This window comes from Delphinapterus leucas, chromosome 9 (genome assembly GCF_059928025.1).
Source record: "Delphinapterus leucas isolate spDelLeu-1000000601 "Yukka" chromosome 9, BTC_Dleu_Yukka2, whole genome shotgun sequence".
NCBI lineage: Eukaryota > Metazoa > Chordata > Mammalia > Artiodactyla > Monodontidae > Delphinapterus > Delphinapterus leucas.
Genome location: NC_143137.1, coordinates 3,331,306 through 3,353,631, shown reverse-complemented (window position 1 = coordinate 3,353,631; position 22,326 = coordinate 3,331,306). Strand labels below are relative to the sequence as shown.

Here is a 22,326-nt window from a genome sequence, read left to right as displayed (position 1 = left end):
GACCCTGGAGGGAGAGATTTCAGAATTTTTATTTTATGATCTAGTGGTTACTGGAGAAATACGATGAAAACACAACCACTACCTGCCTGCAACCCAAGTACGTGCAAATTACTGCAAAAGCCTAACAAAGGATAAAATGTAAAAATGAGCCAGCATAGCTTTATTCTCATTATAGCTGCATGATCTTTTTTAACTACTTGAACTTTAAAATCAATTTTAACTTTTTATTATAGAAAATTTTAAACTTAAACAAAAGTAGAAAGAATAGTAAGTAAACTCCTATTTGTCCATAACCCAACTTCAACCATTATTTCCTGTTGGCCAATCTTATTGTGTCTATATGCTGACCTTTTTCTCCTCCACCCATGCTATTTAGAAGCAGACCCCAGATACCATATCGTTTTATCCTCTTTGTTTCACTGTGTACATCTCTAAAAGATAAGGACTTGTTATCTTGTTAAACAGAAAAGCATAACCACCATATCACACTAAAAGAAAAAATAACCCCCAAACGAAAAACAATAGTTCCTTAATAGCGTTAATTATCCTATTAATCCTATTCATAGCATTAATTATCTTGTGTTTAAATTTCTAATTGTCATATAAATGTCATTATTTATTTGAAGAAGCCAGGCCATTTTCCCTGTAGTTTCTCAGAGTCTCCTACTTGTATCTTTATGGCGTGAATGGTCCTCTGTCCTCTATTTCCTGCAAGTTCTAGTTGGTCTAGTAGCCTGACTGGGCTTGAGGGTTTTGGCTTTGGTTGTGCTAGCACTTCATCAGTAGTGCTATATTCTTCCTTAAGGAGGCAGTTCATGCAGATTGCTCTCCTTCTGTGGTGTAGCAGCCCTGGCTGATTGGCACCTTAACTCATTAGGAGCTGCAAAATGGTGATATGCTAATTCCATCAACCTTTTCCATTTGATAACTGGAATACTTCCGTAAGGTGAAACTTCCCCTTATCTGTAATTTGGTTACCCAATGATACAGTTTGTATAGGAAAGAAGGGAAATTTTCTTGATGCTTTCCTTTTTCTTTACCAGTTTTTAAATAATATGTTGATTTATAAGTATCCTCTAATAATGATCAATTGAATTAGTTGTTTCTTTTTGAAGTATCATTCTAAATTCATGAACTTATACGTAGTTAAAGAGCTTCAGTCCATTCCAGTTATTCTTATTAAAGCCCTAAATGGCTGGTCCTTGGCTGGTGGGAGCCTTTTCAGGTTGGTTTCTGAATCATTTTGACATGGTAATAGAATTTGATAGCTTTGCTGGTCTCTAGGATAGCTCCTGTCCCAGACCTGGAATCAACTGTTTACAGGAGTCCTGCTTTCCTTTGGTGGGAAATGGTATTTCTAGACTACAGCGTGGCTGTTAGGGATTTATATTTTATGACCATCATATGGATATTGACTGTTGTAGGAAATATATGCTTATGTATTTTTTAGGAAATATATGCTGTGTGTTATTAGAACGTACATAAATAGAAATAAATTATATCTGAGAAAAAAATAATAAATGGAAAGAACAGTGTTTCTATCAGCATTGTTTAAAATTAAAAGAAGATAATCATGGGGCTTCCCTGGTGGCACGGTGGTTGAGAGTCCGCCTGCCGATGCGGGGGACACCGGGGCAGGAAGATCCCACATGCCCCGGAGCGGCTAAGCCCGTGAGCCATGGCCGCTGAGCCTGTGCGTCCGGAGCCTGTGCTCCGCAACGGGAGAGGTCACAACAGTGAGAGGCCCGCGTACCGCAAAAAAAGAAAAAGAAAAAAAAAAGAAAAGAAAAAAGATAATCATGAGAAAAATCAAATCTCCATTTATTATGTGCACTATTTGTTTCAGTAATTAAAATCTATTTCTATGCATTGATTCTTTGTGATATTTGTATAATCAAGGATTAATATGCTCCTCAAAACCAACCAGCATATACAAATTATATTTGACAATGAGAACTAAATTTTCTCCGTTTTTAAGAAATCTATTGTACCATAAAATGCCATACATTTTTAAAGTTTTCACCATGGATAAGGCTTTTGAAAGCTGCGAATAATACATTGTTGTTAAGCAAAAGTAAGCAAAACATAAGCATAGCTGATATGTGATGTATGGCATTAGCTATATCAGAGGAGACGACTGGAATTTCATCTTATTTTTGGAAGAGTACATAAAATAATTTGTTGCATTACTGTATATTTTTATATCACAATTTGGGGAAACAAAATAAAATGAAACTTCCCCTTAGCTATAATTTGGTTACCCAGTGATACGGTTTGTATAGGAAAGAAGGGAAATTTTCTTGATGCTTTACTAGTTTTTAAATAATTGTGCTAGCTACCAGTGCAACTTACTCTATTTCTTTAACTTTTTAGCTTTGAAGAATTGCTAAAGTACACAGAACAATTAAATTAATGATGTATTTTAAATGCAAAGCACTGGATAGTTGGCATGCGAAGAATAACTAGCCAGTGGGTGGTCCTGTGCCAGATTTTCTTTGGGAAGTCTTTTCCTAAGGACCTCCCTGTTGAGCATGGCTTTTCAATTTTACCTTCCTATCCTCACAGCATTCAGATGCACTCCTTTTGTAACATCCTTTTGCCCTGCAGTGACAGGAGTAAAGTAGCTGTAACAGAATCTCACAAAGAGACACAAAAGGTGTAATTTGAGAAAACCACCATGTCCATCTCTCCTTCCTTTCACTTTGGCCCAGAGCACTCCCTCTTCTACAAGGAGTTCTGCCTGTTGTTCCACAAGTAGGTTGGATATTTGGTGACTCAGACTTGTGATAGGATGCATTTGTTAAATGCTTCACATATTTTTTAGCACCAACTTTCATATCAGTTATTATGCTAAGAGTTAGGAAACCAAACAGGTATGGCCTCTTCCCGTGAGAATCATGACTCTAGAGGGAGAGAGCTGTAGTAGCAAATAAGCAGCGTGCTGTGATGGGCATAAAACAAGGTGAATGACACGTCAGGGGTCAGCAGAGAGAGATGGATTCTGCCTGGCAGAGGCATGAAAAACTGCCCGGAGGAGAGACCTTTACGCCGAGCCCAGGAAGATTGTGCCTGGCGGGGGCGGGAGAAGGGCACCGCAGCAAAGGCAGCGGCACAGGCATCAGAGAGGCTTGGAAGACAGAACTTGTTAGGATGCTTAGTTAGTGGGGGATGGTAGGAAATTAAGATGGGAAGAGAAGACAGGCCAGAAGACGAAGGGCTTCGAATGTCAGACTAAGGAGTTCGGCCAAAGTAGTCTCTGCCAAGGAGGCAGAAAAAAAGTTTTGAAAAAGAAGTGTGGCCTTGTCCCAATAGAGAAAGGGACAGAGGGTCCCACTGGGAGGCCCTGGAGTAGTCCAGGGTGAAGGTGACAGCCATCCAACCCGGGGCAGGGCCACCGGGAGAGTGGGAGAGCCTTCAAGAGGAAGGATGAGGGGCTTCCCTGGTGGCGCAGTGGTTAATAATCCGCCTGCCAATGCGGGGGACACAGGTTTGTGCCCCAGTCCGGGAAGATCCCACATGCCGCGGAGCGGCTGGGCCCGTGAGCCATGGCCGCTGGGGCTGCGCGTCCGGAGCCTGTGCTCCGCAGCGGGAGGGGCCACAGCAGTGAGAGGCCCGTGTACTGGGGAAAAAAAAAAAAAAAAATGAAGGTTAAAGGAAAAGACTTTCAGATAAAACAAAGTTAAAAGAATTGGTTGCCAGCAGATTCATTTAATCAGAAATCCTAAAGAAAGTTCTTTATGAAGTAGGAAAATGAATGATATCTGATGGAAACTCATGTTTTCGATAAAGAACAAAAAGCATCAGTAATGGTAAATAGTGGGTAAATGCAAAGAACAAATTTTTCTTTTTCTTCTTAATTTCTTTATAAACCATACTATTGCTATAAACAACAATTATAACATTGTCTTGTGGAATGTATAATGTATGTCGATGTAATACACATAACAGTTATCATAGCATGGGACAGATGTGGACCTGAAAACTGGACAGATTTCTGTATTTCATGAGAAGTGATACATTATTAACTCTTTGTAGATGCTGAAAAGTTGAGAACATAGTATAATCCCTAGGACAACCACTAAAAAAAGGCAAAGAAATACAGCTAAAAATAGGGAAATTAAAACTGTAAAAAATATTCACAAAATAAAATGAAAGTCAGGAAAGAAGAAAGAGGGAAACAAGAAGTAGAGGAGAAAAGTAGAAAACAAAGCCCCACGAAAAAAGTTATAGACCAAACTCAGCCATATCAGTAATTTCATTGAATGTGAATATGGTACATTTACCAGGATAGACCATATTTTGGGCCACAAAAATGTCTTAATGAGTTTTAAAAGACTAAAATCATGTACAGAATATTCTTTGATCCAGTGAATTTAAATTAAAAATCTATAAAAATAAGAGGACCAGAATAACTTTACATATTTGAAAATTAAACATGTTTCTAAATAATCATTGGACCAAGCAGACTTTTCAGGAAAAATTAGAAATAATTTGAACTGAATAATACTGAATTCAGCATATCAAAATTTGTGAGATGTAGCTAATACCATGCATAGAGGAACATTTTTAGCTTTAATAGTCTTATTAAAAAGATGGAAAATCAAACCAAAGATCTAAACTTCCATCTTAACAGACTAGAAAAAGGAAGAGAATATTAAAGGCAAAGCAAGTAGAATAAAGGAATAAGAAAGAAAAGAATGTAATTCTGTGGAGTAGAATTTAAAAAGCATAGAAATGATAATACCATTGGAGTTAATCCAGTCTGCACAGTGTTTTTCATTCATCAACTGATTATCGTGTGAAATTTCTTTACCTTCAGACTGGCTCAGTGTCATCCCCTTCATCCCCTTCACTCAGAAGGATAGTATTATTTTCTTTTTAAAAAATTTTTATTGGAGTACAGTTGCTTTACAATGTTGTGTTAGTTTAAGATGTACAGCAAAGTGAATCAGTTACACATACACATACATCCACTCTTTTTTAGGTTTTTTTCCCATATAGGTCATTACAGAGTGTTGAGCAGAGTTCCCTGTGCTCTACAGTAGGTCCTTGTTAGTTATCTATTGTATATGTAGCAGTGTGTACTTGCCAATCCCAATCTCCCAGTTTATCATTTCTTCTTCCAATTGTGTGCCCTGTCTCTCCACTTGCAATCCTTTCAGAAAGTTTACTCTTTCATTTGTAGTATGTGTACACACCACACACACACACACACACACACACACACACACACACACACACACACCCCTACATGCCTACATATATACCCCTACATGCATACTATTCAGGGGGATTGCTCCATTAATTTTCTAAGGGGATATTTGAAATTTCGGTTGAGTTACAAAGGACAAGTGTCACTGAGGATACAATGTATAGAGCCAAAGATATTCATGACAGTGAAACTGCCAATTCCTCCAGGAATAGCAAAGGAAGCTGTGGACCAAATGAAAATAATTTTGCAGGACATGGTATGCATGTGGACGTATACAGATTTCACCCCAAAGTTTCCAATATAGGAAATCAGTCCCCTTAGCACCAACTATCTCCGCCGTTTCTTAATCTGCTCTGTTGTGTCCACTCTATGTGTCCTACCCAAGAAATGTCTAGAATGTTCTAAAGATTTTATGTGTGTATATGCTTGTGCTTTATATGTCAGTGTGCAGACTATGAGAAATGATTCAGAGAGAAGCTTCACATGCAGTTATATGGAGAGGAGCATATTTAAAGGACCCATTTCACCATATTTAAAGGACCCTTTGATGAAATGCAGGATATACTTTTGTTGGAACTAGTCAGTTCATTTACCTGTGTCCATCAAAAGCTAGTGAGTTCCTTGATGTTTCATGTTTCTGTTTTATTTCCTCTCTTGTAGATAAAGAATTCATCTACAGAGAGCAGAAAGGAAGTGTGATACTGCAGAATGTTGAAACAAATACTTCTACGGTGTTAATAGAAGGCAAAAAAATTGTAAGTACTCTCTTTAATGACAAGGATAATTTCAGTTTTCCCGCCTTCAAGTCAATAAAGCAGAAAATGACTTTAGGTTTCAACTTTTCATATAGCCAAGCAGAAGCAATAAACTTGTAATACTACAGACTGAGCAGCTACAGATAATGTGAAATTGAAACCACACTAATTTAATAAGATGAAATCACCATTTCTCTGAGTATACGGGAAATTTCTCTGCAGGTGTTGGAAGCAAGTGTTGCATATCATATATAATTCAAAGATAAGTCCTAAGGCTTTTGCACATTTACAGAACAATTGTAGTAATTCAGAGAATACTTCAGGACTGCTTGCACGATCTCATATTTTTTTTAAAAATGCATCTTAAAGTGCACAGAGAGTATTAATTTAGGCACTGACTATACTCACTCTAATGACGTTCCGTGATGTTTATGCTTTAGAACAAGTACTGAGTCGATATGAATGCCACTGCTTCATCATCTGGGAAAACCTGTTTCCCCAAAGATAATGGCGTCAAGATTTGGAGTCCACGTAACAGTTAATGATATTTACTAAAGAATTGACTGAAGTTATGTACCAGAAATCAATTTAAAGAGAATTAACTGTTTTTTTCATATATGTTCATGCTTATTTTTAGAAGGAATAAATCTTCAGCTTTAGGGAGTTGATCATTTTCTTGTCCAGTACATGGAGGAAATCAAGGGAAGAAACTAAGGCCAAGTCTGTGTTAAAAGCGAGAATTAAAACAGGCCACGAATTCTCAATCAGAACCATCATAAGAAGTCTCTGATGAGAATCAGAAACATAGGAATCCTAGAATCCTGTGGTCTGGGGATCAGAGACCATAGAAAAAATTCGCTGCCTGGTTTTACAGATAAGCATCCCGAGCCCAGTTTAGTGAGTGAGCTTTCCGGAGTCCCTGGGTGAGGGTTCAGGCAGGTCCCCGGAGCCATGTCCCAGGGACAACAAGGGATGAGAGGATGATTCCATCTTTGCGTTGCCCTATCCCCTGTCCCACACAAATGCTGCCCTACCTTCTCAAGAACATGACACTGCTGTTTAAATACTCTTCCTTTCTTTTTGGTGTAGCGATACCTTTTTCTTTAAGAATAAACATTTTATTGAGGTTTAGTATGGGCTGGATCCTGCCCTTTACAGAGACTGTTTGCTGGTGTAAGAGAGGGCTAGCAAGGTTGTATGATGGTGTAATTCCCAAAACAACAGGTACTGAATTCAGTAGTAGTCTGCAAAGTAGGACCCGACCTGGAAAGAATGAATGTGCCTGCATTTTTGCATTAAAAAATCATCTTTGGTAGAATGGCTCCCGTAAGAAAAGCTGATTCAACTCAAAAATACTGAAATTGTAGAAATGGTTTTCTCATATTAATCGAAAGGAGAAAATGATCAGACCATTGCTGAGGGTAAGTACATGTTAATGCCAGGATGTTATCGATATTTCCCATAAGGATGTCAGTTTGCTGAAAGTAGGGTACTGTTGGTACAGCTGCACTTAGTAAGGAAATACAAGACTAGGAACAGCCTTCTCTTTCTCCAATCAATAACTTGTGACAGATCGTGTATTTTAACTGAAGTTGTTTTAGCCAAGTAATAAGGTGGCTTCAGAAACCTCCTTAGGTAAAGAAAAAAGGAAGAGCTCATCTTGAAAATTGGAAGGTTTATCCTGTATGATGAAATTCCTTCTTAAAATGTCATTTATTCACTCACCTCAGAAACATTTGTTGAGAACCAAATGTGTACAGCCTGATTGATACTGTTCGTGATCATGCCAGTTTATTCTTGGCTCAAAGCTACATGTAAAGGCTCCTGTAAACAGACCTCAGACGAAGGAAAGAGAGGAAAAGTCATTGAGTGTCTGCATCATCATTTAGAACACAGAAGCTCTGGATTTAAGTTCTCTTGAGCCAGTTAAACTCGTGCTTCAGTTACTCCATCTGCAAGTTAAAGCTGATGGAATGATCCAGCTCTCTGTATTTTCATGAGCAAGTATTAAGAAGGGGAAGCATGATGTTCGGAAGGGATCACTGTTGGCGGACCCTCTGCTCCCGGGAGGATGAGTGGGCTGGAGAGAGCGGGCACACAGGGCAGTGGCTCTTGCCCGGTTCTGCCCGCCTGCCTTTCCGATGCTGGTTCCCTAGGTGATCTCTCCTTATTTGAAACCTGGAAGCTTTGAGATTGTTTAAATGATAAAAGTAAGCTGAGGAAGAGGGCTGTGCTACCTGTGAGGCCACCTGTAATCTTTAGGTTGATCTTTTTTTTTTTTTGCGGTACGCGGGACTCTCACTGTTTTGTCCTCTCTCCCGTTGTGGAGCACAGGCTCCGGACGCACAGGCTCAGCGGCCATGGCTCACGGGCCCAGCCGCTCCGCGGCATGTGGGATCTTCCCGGACTGGGGCACGAACCCGTGTCCCTTGCATCGGCAGGCGGACTCTCAACCACTGCGCCACCAGGGAAGCCCTTTAGGTTGATCTTAAAACAACCTGAAACTAGTGGAGACGTGAACATGAAGCAGTGAATGCCCAGGTCAGCAGAAGTTTAAAATAGTAACCTACAATCTGACCTCTGACCTCATTCTCTTTCCCCAGCCACTGAGAAGGACCATCACACACAAGGTCACACCAGGGTCCTCCGGCCTGCTGGCCTTGAGCATCCTCCTGGCTCCTTGGCTTCCGTGACTGGCTCTTTCCCGGGATGGATCAATGGAAGGGGAGGCAAATGAATGCAAACACTAGGCAATCCAGCACAAGGGCTTTGTACATCATTGATAATTATGCAAATGAGAGTTTGTGCTGTGCTGGGCTCACCTGGAGGGTTCTCACCTGCCCCCCCAAACAGCTTCCTTTGACCGAAAGGAATTCAGTCATCCCTTCTCACACCTCCAAATGGTAGAAATCAGATCATGAAATATTTCAGAATACCAGAAACACTTTAAATTGTGAGTTCACATAGACATTTAACCTTCTAAGGCAATTCCATCCTGGTTCACACTGTTATTTGCATTCCTTTGTTTTTTATATTAATTTTTTGATGGTGAGATATTCTCAGATCCTTATTATTTGGTAGCATCTCATATTTGATGTGACGTAATAATTGATTTTAGGAAGGATTTATCAAAATATCCTGGTCCCTTTTCCAACTTCTGTGGGGTTTTTTTTGTTTTTGTTTTTTTTGCGGGATCCTCCCAGAGTGTTTTTGTTTTTTAGTTTTTATTTATTGGGGTATAGTTGCTTCACAGTGCTGTGCTAGTTTCTGCTGTAGAGCAAAGTGAACCAGCCATACGTATACACATAATCCCCTCCCTTCTGGATTTCCCTCACATCTAGGTCACCACAGAGCATGGAGTAGAGTTCCCTGTGCTCTACAGCAGGCTCTCACTAGTTATCTATTTATACATAGTATCAATAGTGTGTATGTGTCAATCCCAATCTCCCAATTCATCCCCTCCCCCTCTCCCCCTTTGGTGTCCATACGTCTGTTCTCTACTTGTTTGTCTCTGTTTCTGCTTTGCAGATAGGTTCATCTGTACCATTTTTGTAGATTCCACACATACGCGTTAGCATATGACATTTGTTTATCTCTTTGTGATGTACTTCACTCTGTATGACAGTCTCGAGGTCCATCCACGTCTCCACAGATTTTTGAGGTGCTCTGTTAGATTTCTGCAGGGAAGGAAATCACAAGCACATCGTCTCTGAATGAGCTCGGACATCTGCTGCCCGCTCAGTAGTCAGGCTCATTGGAGGCAGGTTCTAGCTGAATTAATTTTGTCTCTTCCACTGTGCTTGGCACTGTGACCTGTGCATAGTGGGTGCTCTGTAACTGTGTATTCTATGAATGGATATAAAAGACACAAAACCGAGGTGAGCGGCTTCCCTGAGCGCCAGTGTGGTGAGAGGTTTGGGGTGGTCCCTGACCCCCCTTCTCCCCGCGGGCGCTGCTCTCTGCTCCACAGTGACAGGTCCTCAGGCAGCTGTGCAAGCTCCGTGTACCCTGTCCTGCCCCTCAGGAGCGTTGTCTGGATGACGTGAGAGGACAGACGTAGAATGTGGGTGCAGGTCAGTGTGACTCAGGACGATCAGGTGGACTGGAGGACCCGGGCAGCTCAGGGCTCAGGCGCACAGGGTGACCCGGTCAGCAGCAGGGAGGGGGAACGGGCCTCCCTTGACTTCGAGCTCCTTCCCTGCGGGAGGTGTGTCTGGGCCGCCTCCCAGGGTGAAGCAGGGGCATTCTCTCCGGTTTCACGTGGGTTACCTACAGGCAGACCTCATTTTATTGAGCCTTGCAGATGCTACGTGGTTTTGCATAGTGAAGATTTGTGGCAGCCCTACGTCACACAAGTCTCTTGGCGCCATTTTTCCAGCAGCACTTGTTCAGTGTGTGTCTCTGTGTCACATTTTGGCAACACTCACAATATTTCAAACTTCTTCATGACTATTACATTTGTTACGGGAACTGTAATCGGTGATTTTTAATGTTACTATTGCAGCTGTGGGGGCGCCATGGAGCACATCCATACAAGACGGAGAACTTAATGGAAAACGTTGTGTGTGTTCTGACTGCTCCACCAGCTGGCCGTGCCCCTGTCTCTCTCCCTCTCCTCAGGGCCTCTCTGTCTCCTGAGACACAACAATATTGAAATTAGGGCAAGTAATAACCCTACACGTTCCTCTAAGTATTCAAGTGAAAGGAAGATTCGCATGTTTCTCACTTCAAATCAAAATCTGGAAATGCTGAAGCTGAGTGAGGAAGGCATGTGGAAAGCTGACAGGCTGAAAGCTAGGCCTCTTGCTCCAATCAGTTAGCCGAGTTGTGAATGGAAAGGAGATGTTCTTGAAGGAAATTAAAAGTGCTCCTACAGTGAACGCGCGAATGATAAGAAAGTGAAAAAACCTTATTGCTGGCATGGAGAAACTTGTAGTGTTCTGGATAGAACATCAAACCAGCCACAACATGGCCTGAAGTCAAAGCCTAATCCAGAGCAAAGCCCTAACTCTCTTCAAGTCTATAAAGGCTGAGAGAGATGGTGAAGCTACAGAAAAACACCTTGAAGCTAGCAGACGATGTTTCATGAGGTTTGAAGAAAGAAGCCATCTCCATGATATGAAAGTGCAAGACGAAGCAGCAAGTGCTGATGTAGAAGCGGTAGGTCATCCAGCAGGTCTAGCTAAGATAATGAATGAAGGTGGCTGCACTAAACAACAGATTTTCAATGCAGATGAAACAGCCTTATGTTGGAAGATGATGCCGTCTAGGACTTTTATAGCTGGAGAGGAGAAGACAATGCCTGGCTTCAAAGCTTCAAAGGACAGGCTGACTCTCTTGTTAGGGGCTAATGCAACTGGTGACTTTAAGCTGAAGCCAGTGCTCATTTACCATTCCAAAAATCCTAGGGTCCTTAAGAATTATGCTAAGTCTTCTCTGCCTGTGCTCTATAAATGGAACAACAAAGCCTGGATGACAGCACATCTGTTTACAACATGGTTTACTGAATATTTTAAATCCACTGTTGACACCTACTGCTCAGAAAAGAAGATTCCCTTTAAAATACTGCTGCTCATTGGCAGTGCACCTGGTCACCCAAGAGCTCTGATGGAGACGTGCAATGAGATTTATGTTGTTTTCACGCCTGTGAACACATCCATTCTGCAGCTCATGGATCAAAGAGTAATTCTGACTTTCAAGTCTTATTATTTAAGAAAATACATTTCGTAAGGCTGTAGCTGCCAGAGATAGTGATTCCTCTGATGGATCTGGGCAAAGTCACTTGAAGACCTTCTGGAAAGGACTCACCATTCTAGATGCCATTAAGACTATTCATGATTCGTGGGAAGAGGTCAACATCTCAGCATTAACAGGAATTTGGAAGAAGTTGATTCCAGCCCTCATGGGTGACTTCGAGGGGTTTAGGACTTTGGTGGGGGAAGTAACTGCAGATGTGGTGGAAACAGCAATAGAATTAGAATCAGAAGTAGAACCTGAAGACGTTGACTAAAATGCTGCAATCGTGATAAAACTTGAGCAGATAAGGAGTTGCTTCTTATTGATGAGCAAAGAAAGTGGTTTCTTGAGATGGAATCTATTCCTGGTGAAGATGCTGTGAAGATTATTGAAATGACAACAAAGGATTTAGAATATTTCTTGAACTTAGTTGATAAAGCAGCTGCAGGATTTGAGAGGATTGACTCCAATTTTGAAAGAAGTTCTACTGTGGGAAAAATGCTTTCAAACAGCGTTGCACGGTTGAGAAATCGTTTGTGAAAGGAAGGGTCAATGTGGCAAACTTCACTGCTGTCTTATTTTAAGAAATTGCTGGGCTTCCCTGGTGGCGCAGTGGTTGGGAGTCCGCCTGCCGATGCAGGGGACGCGGGTTCGTGCCCCGGTCCGGGAGGATCCCGTGTGCTGCGGAGCGGCTGGGCCCGTGAGCCGTGGCCGCTGGGCCTGTGCGTCCGGAGCCTGTGCTCCGCAACGGGAGAGGCCACAACAGTGAGAGGCCCGCATGCCAAAAAAAAAAAAAAGAAATTGCTACCCCACCCCACTGATTTCTTCCTTTTCTCTTCCTCCCTCCCTCTCTCCCTCTCCCTCTCCCCTTCCTCCCCCTCTCCACCTCCCTCTCCCTCTCCCCTTCCTCCCCCTCTCCACCTCCCTCTCCCTCTCCCCCCCCCCCCCCCCCCCCCCGCCGCCCCCAGAAGTGCATTTACAGTGGACTTAATGACATTGATTTCTCAGGGGCTGTAATTCATACAGAAACTTACTGTTATCTCTCCAATTCATCTAAAACATAATACACCAAAAATTCTCTGGAGGATGAAGTGTTAGCCTTTGCTTGAGATTCAGGTTTTTAAAGCTGAAATAGTCTTTGCAGATTATGTGATTCAAACCCTTCTTTTCTTTGATGAGGAAGCCAAGACGGTCCACAGACAACAGTGGCTTGACCTCCACTTCACGAGCTGTTGACCCAGCAGGCCCATTCAGTATAGCCCACTGTGTTACCTGTGATGTTCATCCTTTTTACACCCTCTTTACCGATAATACCAGCGGTAGCAAGGAGTGGTACAATGGATACAGTCATTTAAATTGTTCCAGGGAAAGCAACTTGGCAATATATTCAAAATTAATAAAAATATTTATGTCTTTTGACTCATTCCAGGGAATTTTTCATAAGTAAATTATCTAGAAAGTTTTTAAAAACATTGAAAAATACCTGAAACTAAAGAAATAAGTAAATAAAAATAAATAAAATATGATGTAGCCATTAAAATAATAGTTATGAAGGCTATAAAGTAATATGAAAAGTATTTATGACGTTATACTAAATAGACACAGAAGAATACAATATTAGTACCCTTCAGTTAACAGCCATAAACATCAGCTGTGTCCATTGAAAAGGCTGGGAGTGAACAGTGAACTCTGACAGTAGCTTGTCATGTTAGGTGGTGACATTTTGTGTATTATTTTCCAGTGTGATGACTTCCATAATTACTGTTTCAATGCTGTTTACTCAGTAATTTTAATCAGATTTTTAAAAATTCAGCCTTACATTTCAAAGACATTAGACTTCTTCCATTGATGAATATGTAAGAGCTGTAGATGGTTCCTGGAAACACTTGGAAGAGAAAACAAGTAAATAAAAAAAAGAGCATCCTGTCATTATGCTTATGTCAGGTTTTCTCACTTTTTATGTCTTTACTTGTTTAATTACTAATCCACTTGTTTTAATTACTTATTTAAATTACTAGATTAACATTTAAATAAAAAGCCTTTTTGTTTCTCTAATTTCTCTCTCTGATTTTATACAATCATTAGCCTGTGGAATTTGAATTTTTATCTCACTCTCTAAAAGTTAATGAATTCTGACTCCTCACAGGGAGGGACATAATTACTAGTATGATTAGAGCCATTCCAGAATCCAGGAGAGAAACAACAGAGGACCTCTGGAAGATGTGCTTCTAATCTCAACCATATTCTTCCCCCAAACTGATGCTGCCAGACCCACAGCTAGAACAGCATCTGTGGTGGCGCCAGCCGTGCGCAGCGAGCATTTCCACCCCAGGCTGACTGCACTTGGCACCCAGGTTAGAGCAAGGAAGGAGGAATAGCCTTGTGTTTGTCCATAATTCAGAGGGTAAACACTGGCACCAATGGTGCCCATTGAAATGTCTTATTTGGCCCACAGAGTAGTTTTTTACAAACTCAACATCCAGATTTCTGGCTTCTCTTGAAAAACTGGTAGCAGCGAGACCTAATTCTCTCACAGATCCAAATCTGGCGGGTGAGGCAGGGAGCAGCTGTCCTGTCCCCATAGTTGACCACAAGCACTGACCTCTGACCAGACTGGCCTCAGGGTTTCAAACCCCCTTAGTCCAGGAACAAAAGGATGGCCTAAAAAGTCAACGCCTTTTGCGAGAATGTTGTAGAAAGCCTTGGTACAGACTGTCTCTCTGTATTCTGTATTCGTTTCTGTGTCTACATGGTTCTGCCCATCCTCTGTGTCCCTCTGTGTTTTTCTGTTTTCCTCTGGTGTCTCAGATGATCGCTTTCATTTTATTCCTGATTATTTTCTTTTACTCTTTTCCCCTCTCTTTCTCCCCTTTCTTTGTCTGCTTCTCATATGACAAGATAGAACAAAAACCAAAAGTATCTTTGACTTACTTTAGTTCTCATTTTCATTTCATAGGCTATTGCTTTTAATTTTTTAAATTGTAAGTAGGACAGATCATTTTCAAATGATTATTTTCTTCTTTCTATTTTAAAAAAATTTATTAAAATATAGTTGATTTACAATGTTGTGTCAGTTTCTGCTGTACAGCAAAGGGATTCAGTTACACATATATATATACTTTTTCATATTCTTTTCCATCATGGGTTATCACGGGATGTTGAATATAGTTCCCTGTGCTACACAGTAGGACCCTGTTGTTTATCCATCCTATATATACTAGTTTGCATCTGCTAATCCCAAACTCCCAATCCTTCCCTCCCCCATGTTTTTAATTTTTAAAGTACATGAGTAGCATACCTTATACTTATGTCTTTAAAAGACCTGAAAAGAAATAAAGTAGCAGCTTGATCTTTCTGGCCCCAAACATGCTGTTCTCTTTAGGTGAGGGGTGACCTGATGCTACTGTGCTGTCACACCTGCATCTCATCATTTGACATTAAGGGAGAGTCTTCTCTGAGCAAGGCCCTGGGCTGCACAAGATGGGTGGGTGGATACAGGATTTGTAAACCACAATGTTTACTCCTGGGAAGCTTTCAGCCCAGATCTAAAGGAAGTCAGAAGATCTAAATGAATGGAATATATTCTGAGTTGAGGTCCCGTATGGGATGGGAACAAGGTGAGGAAGGAGAGAAGGGTATTGGTGTCGACAATAGTTGAGGGTGTAAAGAGGGAGCATTCCAGCTGCCCCTGGAAGGCGAATGCAGTCTGGAGACAAGTGGGAAATGGCACCCTGGCAGCGTGAACAGGCGGAGTAACAAAAGTTCCTGGGTAGACCATGTAGCGAGTTGTCTTGACCTGGTGTAGCCTGACTGGGAGGGGCTCGGAAGACTGGGGCTTAAAGGCCCAGGAAAAAGAGCAAGTCATCAAGTACTGTTCTTAGCGGACTCGTCTTTACTCTGTAGGAAATTGGAGTGGATAGGTTTTTCGAGGACAAGTGTGTGCTTTAGGAAAGTAACTCCAGACCAGTATGAAAGGGAATTTGGAGAAGAGAATGATTCTAGGCAAGGAGTCCCCAGGGGCTGCTTCAGGTCCAGATGAAGAGGAATGCGGCCCTGAATGAAGGCAGGAAAGCGGGGAGTGGAGTGGGTGTAAGTCTGAGTGTGGAGGTAGAATTGAGAACAAATGGCGACATTTTGTGTGCAGGCGAGTGAGACTGCAGCAGTGGTCTGTGTGGTCTGGGGGTTTTGACCCTTGTTAACGGGAAGAGTGGCAATCTCAGAGACACGAAGTCAGGAGAAGTAAGGCGTGGTGGAGTGGAAAACCAGGGACACTTTGAGGAAGAGGATGCTGCAAGGTTTATGCAGGATAAATCAACTAATAATTGATATTTGAGTGCTTACAATGCAACCAGAATTATCCTAAGCACTGTACATATATCATCTTATTTAATTAAAATCCTTAGGAATCCTGTGAGCAGCAGTACTTTGTTACTCTTGCTTTGTAGATGAGAAAGCTAAAGTGTATGGAGGTTAAAATAACTTTTTCTCGGGCTTCCCTGGTGGCGTAGTGGCTGAGAGTCTGCCTGCTGATGCAGGGGACACGGGTTCGTGCCCCGGTCCGGGAGGATCCCACATGCCGCGGAGTGGCTGAGCCCGTGAGCCATGGCCGCTGGGCCTGCGTATCTGGAGCCTGTGCTCCACAACGGGAGAGGCCACAGCGGTGAGAGGCCCGCGTACCGCAAAAAAACAAACAAACAAACAAAAAACTTTCTCTCGTAGCTGGGAGCTGGGAGTCCTGAGAACTGAACTCAGCTTTGTCTAATTACAAACAAAATTATTTCTAAATTGCGTAAAGTATCCAGCTGCAGCCTTTGTGCCCACGGGGCTCCAGAGGGAACTGAGGCCAGCATCCCACGGCTGAGAAGGGTGCCCAGCTTCAGACGTGTGTTCATACCTGTGGTCCACCGTCACATACCACAAGATTGCTCCTGGAGGCTGCTGCATGTTGCCTAAAATAAAGATTACAGATGCAAAATAGTGTGTCAGCTTAGCCTAATGCAAAAATGCTGATGCCCCTGAGTGCACAGAATGATCCATTTTCAAGGTTAGAGAGAATTCAGCTTGTGAAACCGTCTGGAGGCTTTTCTCAGTGGTTGAGCATTCATCCTCCTTTCTCCCGTTCTATAGCGACTGCATGTTCCGATTTTCTGTGGGAGTGCTGGGAGTGGCACCTGGGGCTGTCTGATTCCAAATGAAATGATTTTTAGGTGAATTAGGAGCCCAGATGCAGGCTGTGCTACCTTGTCCACAAGTTCCCCTCTTCCTTATTGACTAGGGAGGGTGAGATTACAGTTGTCCATTTATTTTGTTTAATACGTGTTCCCCTAGAGTTGCACAAAGTGTCCTCTTAGAAATCATTTAATCTTGTCAGTGTTTGGCTTTTGTTTTATCATTACTAATCTTGTAATTAGTAGTGATACTAATTATTAGGTTTTTTTTTTCCCTTTATGAGGAGATTGTTTTCACAAAACAGCCTGTGGATATATTGACGCTTTGTACTCTTCATTTACTTTCTATTACTTGATAATTTGGAGCATTCTATCATTTTATCTCTCTCTCTCCCAGCAATGGCCACCTTTCTTTCTCTGCATTCCTAATCACATACATATTTATGTAGTACAAGAAAACGAGACACAACCATTTAGATATGCATCTCACCAGAAACAGGCCTATAGTTTTATATGTGTGTGTATATATATATATATATATATATATATATATGGAATCCTCATATATGTAGACCAATATTTTTTAAAGTCAGAATAATGTTATTAAAAAATTGTGTTATTGATAACTAAACAGCCCTAAATAATGCAAAATGTAAACTATACACCAATCTCACTAGTGAGCATAAATGCAAAAATTGTATATAAAATATTGGCAAGTAGAATTCAGTCATGTATCAAAATCATAATGTGCTCTGAACAAGTAAGGTCTAATCATGACAATGATGTCATGAAATCAATCAACAAAATTAATTACAACTGCAAAATAACAGAAAAAGACTTATGATTATATCACAAGATGCTGAAAAGCCATCTGGTAAAATTTTTCAACCACTCCTAATAAAAGTCCAGGTAAGATAAGAATAAAAACTGCTTAAATATGGTGAAGACTATTTATCTCGAACCAGTTAGCAGTGAAAACATTTCTAAATGGCAAACAATAAAACCATTTCAATTACAGTCAGGAAGGAATAGTCAACATCATCATTAATATTTAATATGTTCTTAGAGATCATGGGAAATGCAGTATATAAGCAAACTACATGATTGGAATAGGAACTGAGAAAAAATTATATCCCTCTTTCTGATAACATAATTCTATCTTAGAAAACCTAACAGAGATTAGTTTTTAAAAACTGCAGTTAATAAGAAAATTTATTAATATGGCTAAATACAAAAATACATAAATAAATCAATGCCTTCTCTCTTCATTAACATAAGTATCTAGAAGTAGAAATGGAGAAAATATTCCATTCACAATAAGAACAAAAACTATAAAAAGACCTAGAATAAATCTAAGAACAGCATAAAAGAATAAGCAAACTATAAAATCTTGTTGACGATTTGGAAAAAAAAAATTAAAGATACAATGTAATCTTAGGTGAGAATATAGTATTTAAAATGTTAATTCTCTTAAGATTGATATAAAACTGTAACATAATCCTAATTAGAACTTTGAAAAAAATTAGTGTTGAACATTTGATAAAATATTTTAATTGACATATATGAGAATAAACACCTGAATGTAGCCACAGAAAGTTTCAAAATATATGGTAACATGTACTCCTTTACCTGTTATTAAAACACATAATAAACACATTATACTCAACTCAATCACAGTAATAACTAATACTACTAATAATAGCTGATAGCACCAGGCATTGTAATTATGTCATTGAATTTCACATCAACCATGGTATTATCTCCATTTTACAGAGGCACAGAGAAGCTAAGAAATGTTCTAAATTTCACATAGTAAATGTTCCAAGTAGAGTGTGACTCACAGGCTCTCTGACCCCAAAGTATAAGCTTAAAACCATAAAATTTTGCATAGGAATAGCCTAGAGAGCAGTAAAAGACCAAATAATTCAGAAGTGGGTTTCAATATAAAGGGTATTTGATATATAAAAATCATTGGGGGAGATGATCACGTAATTAGAAAACAATATGAGCATAACTTAACTCTTTATCTACAAGGAAATAATGTCTCATTTCACAGGCATACAAAATTAATTTCCAATTGTACTAAAGATATAAATGTTGAAAAGAATCTATCATTTGGTTTAGTACAAAAGAGAGAAAATTTTTTAAATGGGAAATCCAGAAGCTATAAAAAAGATAGCCATATTTAACTTACCATAAAAGAGTTTTAAGTTTCAAAATTTAAAAAGGCAGAATTGGTGGAGAAATAATGGACAATATTTGCAATCCAGGTAACAAATAAAAGGCTAATATCTACAGTCTACAAGGAGCTCTTTCAAATTGATCAGAAAAAGACAAATAATCTAAAATAGACAAAACATTGCAGGAACATCCCTCAGACAAACCTGAAACCAAAGTGTACTTTGCTTGGGAAAATGTATCTTTGATTCATAGTCTTGGTGCAAATGTTTAGGAAATGTGCTAAGTGAGTTTTGCATCCATTATTTGCACCTGGTGAAAAGGTGGACATACAGCCTATAATTTTCACACCCAGGGGGCATGGGGACTGAGATTGTCAAAAATGAGTGAAACTCTACCTAAGAATGGCAGTGATAAGCTTCTCAAACAGCCTAATGAAATTCTACTTGTCTCAAGTAGTATCACTGGCAGCTGACCCTCCATCAAGAGATGTGACCTATGATGGTTTTCAAGTGTAGAAAGTTGGACTCTTTGCTGGTTTCTCTTGGTGTTATCTTTGTACCAGTAACATGATTGCCACTCTTATAACAACTGAGGATATAGTCATTCATTTATTCAGCAAATATTTACAGAGATTCTATTAAGTGCCAGTCACTGTTAGGCACTGGGAATACAATATGACAAAACAAACTAAAATTCTCTTCTCGACATTTGGTCCTGGCTATGAGAGTATAAGATGATCATTCTTATACTCTCCTAACACAACTGTAGAACAGGGTAAAATATAGGGTAAAAATACAATTTTCATACATTGGAAAACAGGCAGCTCACACGTGTGATCACTGGGAAAAGGAAAACAAATTAAATGAACCAAACAACCAGCTGATCTTCTGCATGAATGTTCTTGCTGGACTTCAGCACAAGGAGGAAGACGGAAGTCCTTCAGTCTTGCTGAGTTAAGGAGATCAGAGTTCATGTGGAAAAAAGATGGCTGCAATTTATGAAACAGACAACCCAAGAGGAGGAAGCTAACTAAAGGATACTTGAGAAATCTGCATAGTGTTCCCCTTGAGACTTTGGTTAATTGTTGATCTTTATTTATAAAACGTGAAACAGCACAAGGCAGGACAAAATAAAGTTTCAAGTAAAGAGCAAAACTATAGGACACTTTAAGAGGAAAAATTCCCAGAGCTCATACATCACCAGAGATCATTTAAGTGTCTCCTGGCCATGAGATATTAAGCAGAGACTCCAGAAGAGCAACCCCTTAAGAATGAGGCTCACCTAGCCCCCAAAATCATGGTTATTGTAGAACAGCCTTTACAACATCTTCAAAACAAAACTGAAAGAATTAAATTAGTCCACAAGTAATTAACTGCCTGTCATAAAAAGTCCAACATTCTTTGAAGGAACACAAAAAAAATCCAAGATTCAACAAGAGAAAATTCAAAATATCTGGTGTTATTTCTTAAATTACTATATATACAAAGAGGCAGAAAAATGTGACCCATAGTAAGGAGAAAAATCAGTCAATAGAAACAGACCCACAAATAACAGAGATAATGCGATTAGCAGAAAAACACATTAAAACTGGTAAGATAAATATGTTCCAAATGCTCAAGAATATAAAGAAAACCATGAGTATAGTGAAGAGAAATTGAAGATTGTAAAATACCCAAATAAAATTTCCAGAGATGAAAAATAAAATATAAAAATTTAAAACTCCAGATTAATAGCTGATTAGACACCACGGAAGGAAAAAGTAAATTAAACTTTAACTAATAGCAATACAAACTATGCAAAATGAAGAACAGAGAGGAAAAAATACCTAAAAAAACCCTGAACAGAGTCACAATGACTTGTTGAACAATATAAAGTGGAGTAAGATACTTGATATTAATGCCCCAGAAAGAGAAGAGAGAAAAGACAAAACACACTTTTGAATTTTTACCACATGTGGTATAAAAACTCAGTAAACCCTGACCATAATAAACATAAAGTAAACCACACCAAAGCAAGTTACACTATGATAATCAAGTTTTGAAAACCAGTGAAAAATAGAACACCTTAATGGCAGCCAAAGCAAAGAGACATTTGTACAGAAGAACAAACATAAGTGTGACAACAGACTCTTCACCAGACGCTATGCAAGCCAGAAGAAAGTGGAGTGACACCTTTAAGGTACTGGGAGAAAAATAAAACTGTTAATCTAGAATTCTATATGCAGCAGAAGTACCTTTCAAAAATAAAATAAAGTATTCAGAGATAAAATCTAAGATAATTCATTGGCCATGTACCTGCACACTGAGAAGTTTAAAGCACATTCTTTGGAGTGAGAAAGCTTTTACCAGATGAAAAGTTGGGTCTACATAATAGAGTGACAAGTGCCAGGAATGATAAATATGGTCAGTGTGTGGCTAGGCTTTTGATGGAAATTTAGGTAAAATGAATCAACTAGTCCTGAAAAAAAATACATCTATCTTTTTATAAAAGGGTTCTTTAAATGTGAAATGTATCCAGCTCCTCTTAATGTTATGTAACCTTATGTAAGATTTCTGAACCTTTTCTCCTACTCTAAAAATTGACATAAGAAACACCAACATACACACCTAAAATCTTTGGAACATGTTGTAACTTTCTCAGGCATGTCACACAGGGGCAGAAAGCTGATCCAGTATAGAATGGAAAATAACTGCAGTGTAAAGGACAGATTTTCCTCATATCCCCATGTTAATTATGTACACAAGCTCCCCTTGTTACTCCTAGAGGATTTTAAGATTAGTTTTAAAAAGCAAGACCCAATTAGTTTTAAAAAGCAAGCTATCTATGATATCCACCTTAAATATAAAGACATAGGTTAAAATTAAATGGTTGTAAAAAGATATACCATGCAAACACTAACCAAAGTAAAGCTTGAATGGCTAAACTAATACCAGACAAAGTAGACTGCAGAGCAAGGGATACTACCAGAAATAAAAAGAAAGATTTCATAATGATAAAGGAGTCAGTTCATTAAGAAGACATGAGAATCCTGAAGGTGTATTCAATTAGCAATAGAACTACAGTACTTCAAGCAACAGTTGCTTGAACCAAAAGCAGAAATGGACAAATTCACAATTGTAGTTGGTGATTCAAACAATCCTCTCTTAGTAATTGATAGAACACGTAGAAAAAAGCTTAGTAAGGATACAGAAAGTCTTGAAAACACAATTAACCAACTGATCTGACATTTGTAGATCACACCACTCAACAGCAGAGTACATATTCTTTCTGAGTG

General features: G+C 39.7%; 1 protein-coding gene across 1 annotated transcript in view; it reads left to right on the top strand.

Moving 5' to 3' along the window:
* Window positions 1–22,326, top strand: part of DPP6 (dipeptidyl peptidase like 6) — a 766,975-nt gene that overhangs the window by 450,711 nt on the left and 293,938 nt on the right. Inside the window, exon 4 of the mRNA XM_022576791.2 lies at window positions 5,873–5,967. Within this exon, the coding sequence (XP_022432499.2) occupies window positions 5,873–5,967 (95 nt within the window). The remainder of the gene's footprint in view (window positions 1–5,872; window positions 5,968–22,326) is intronic.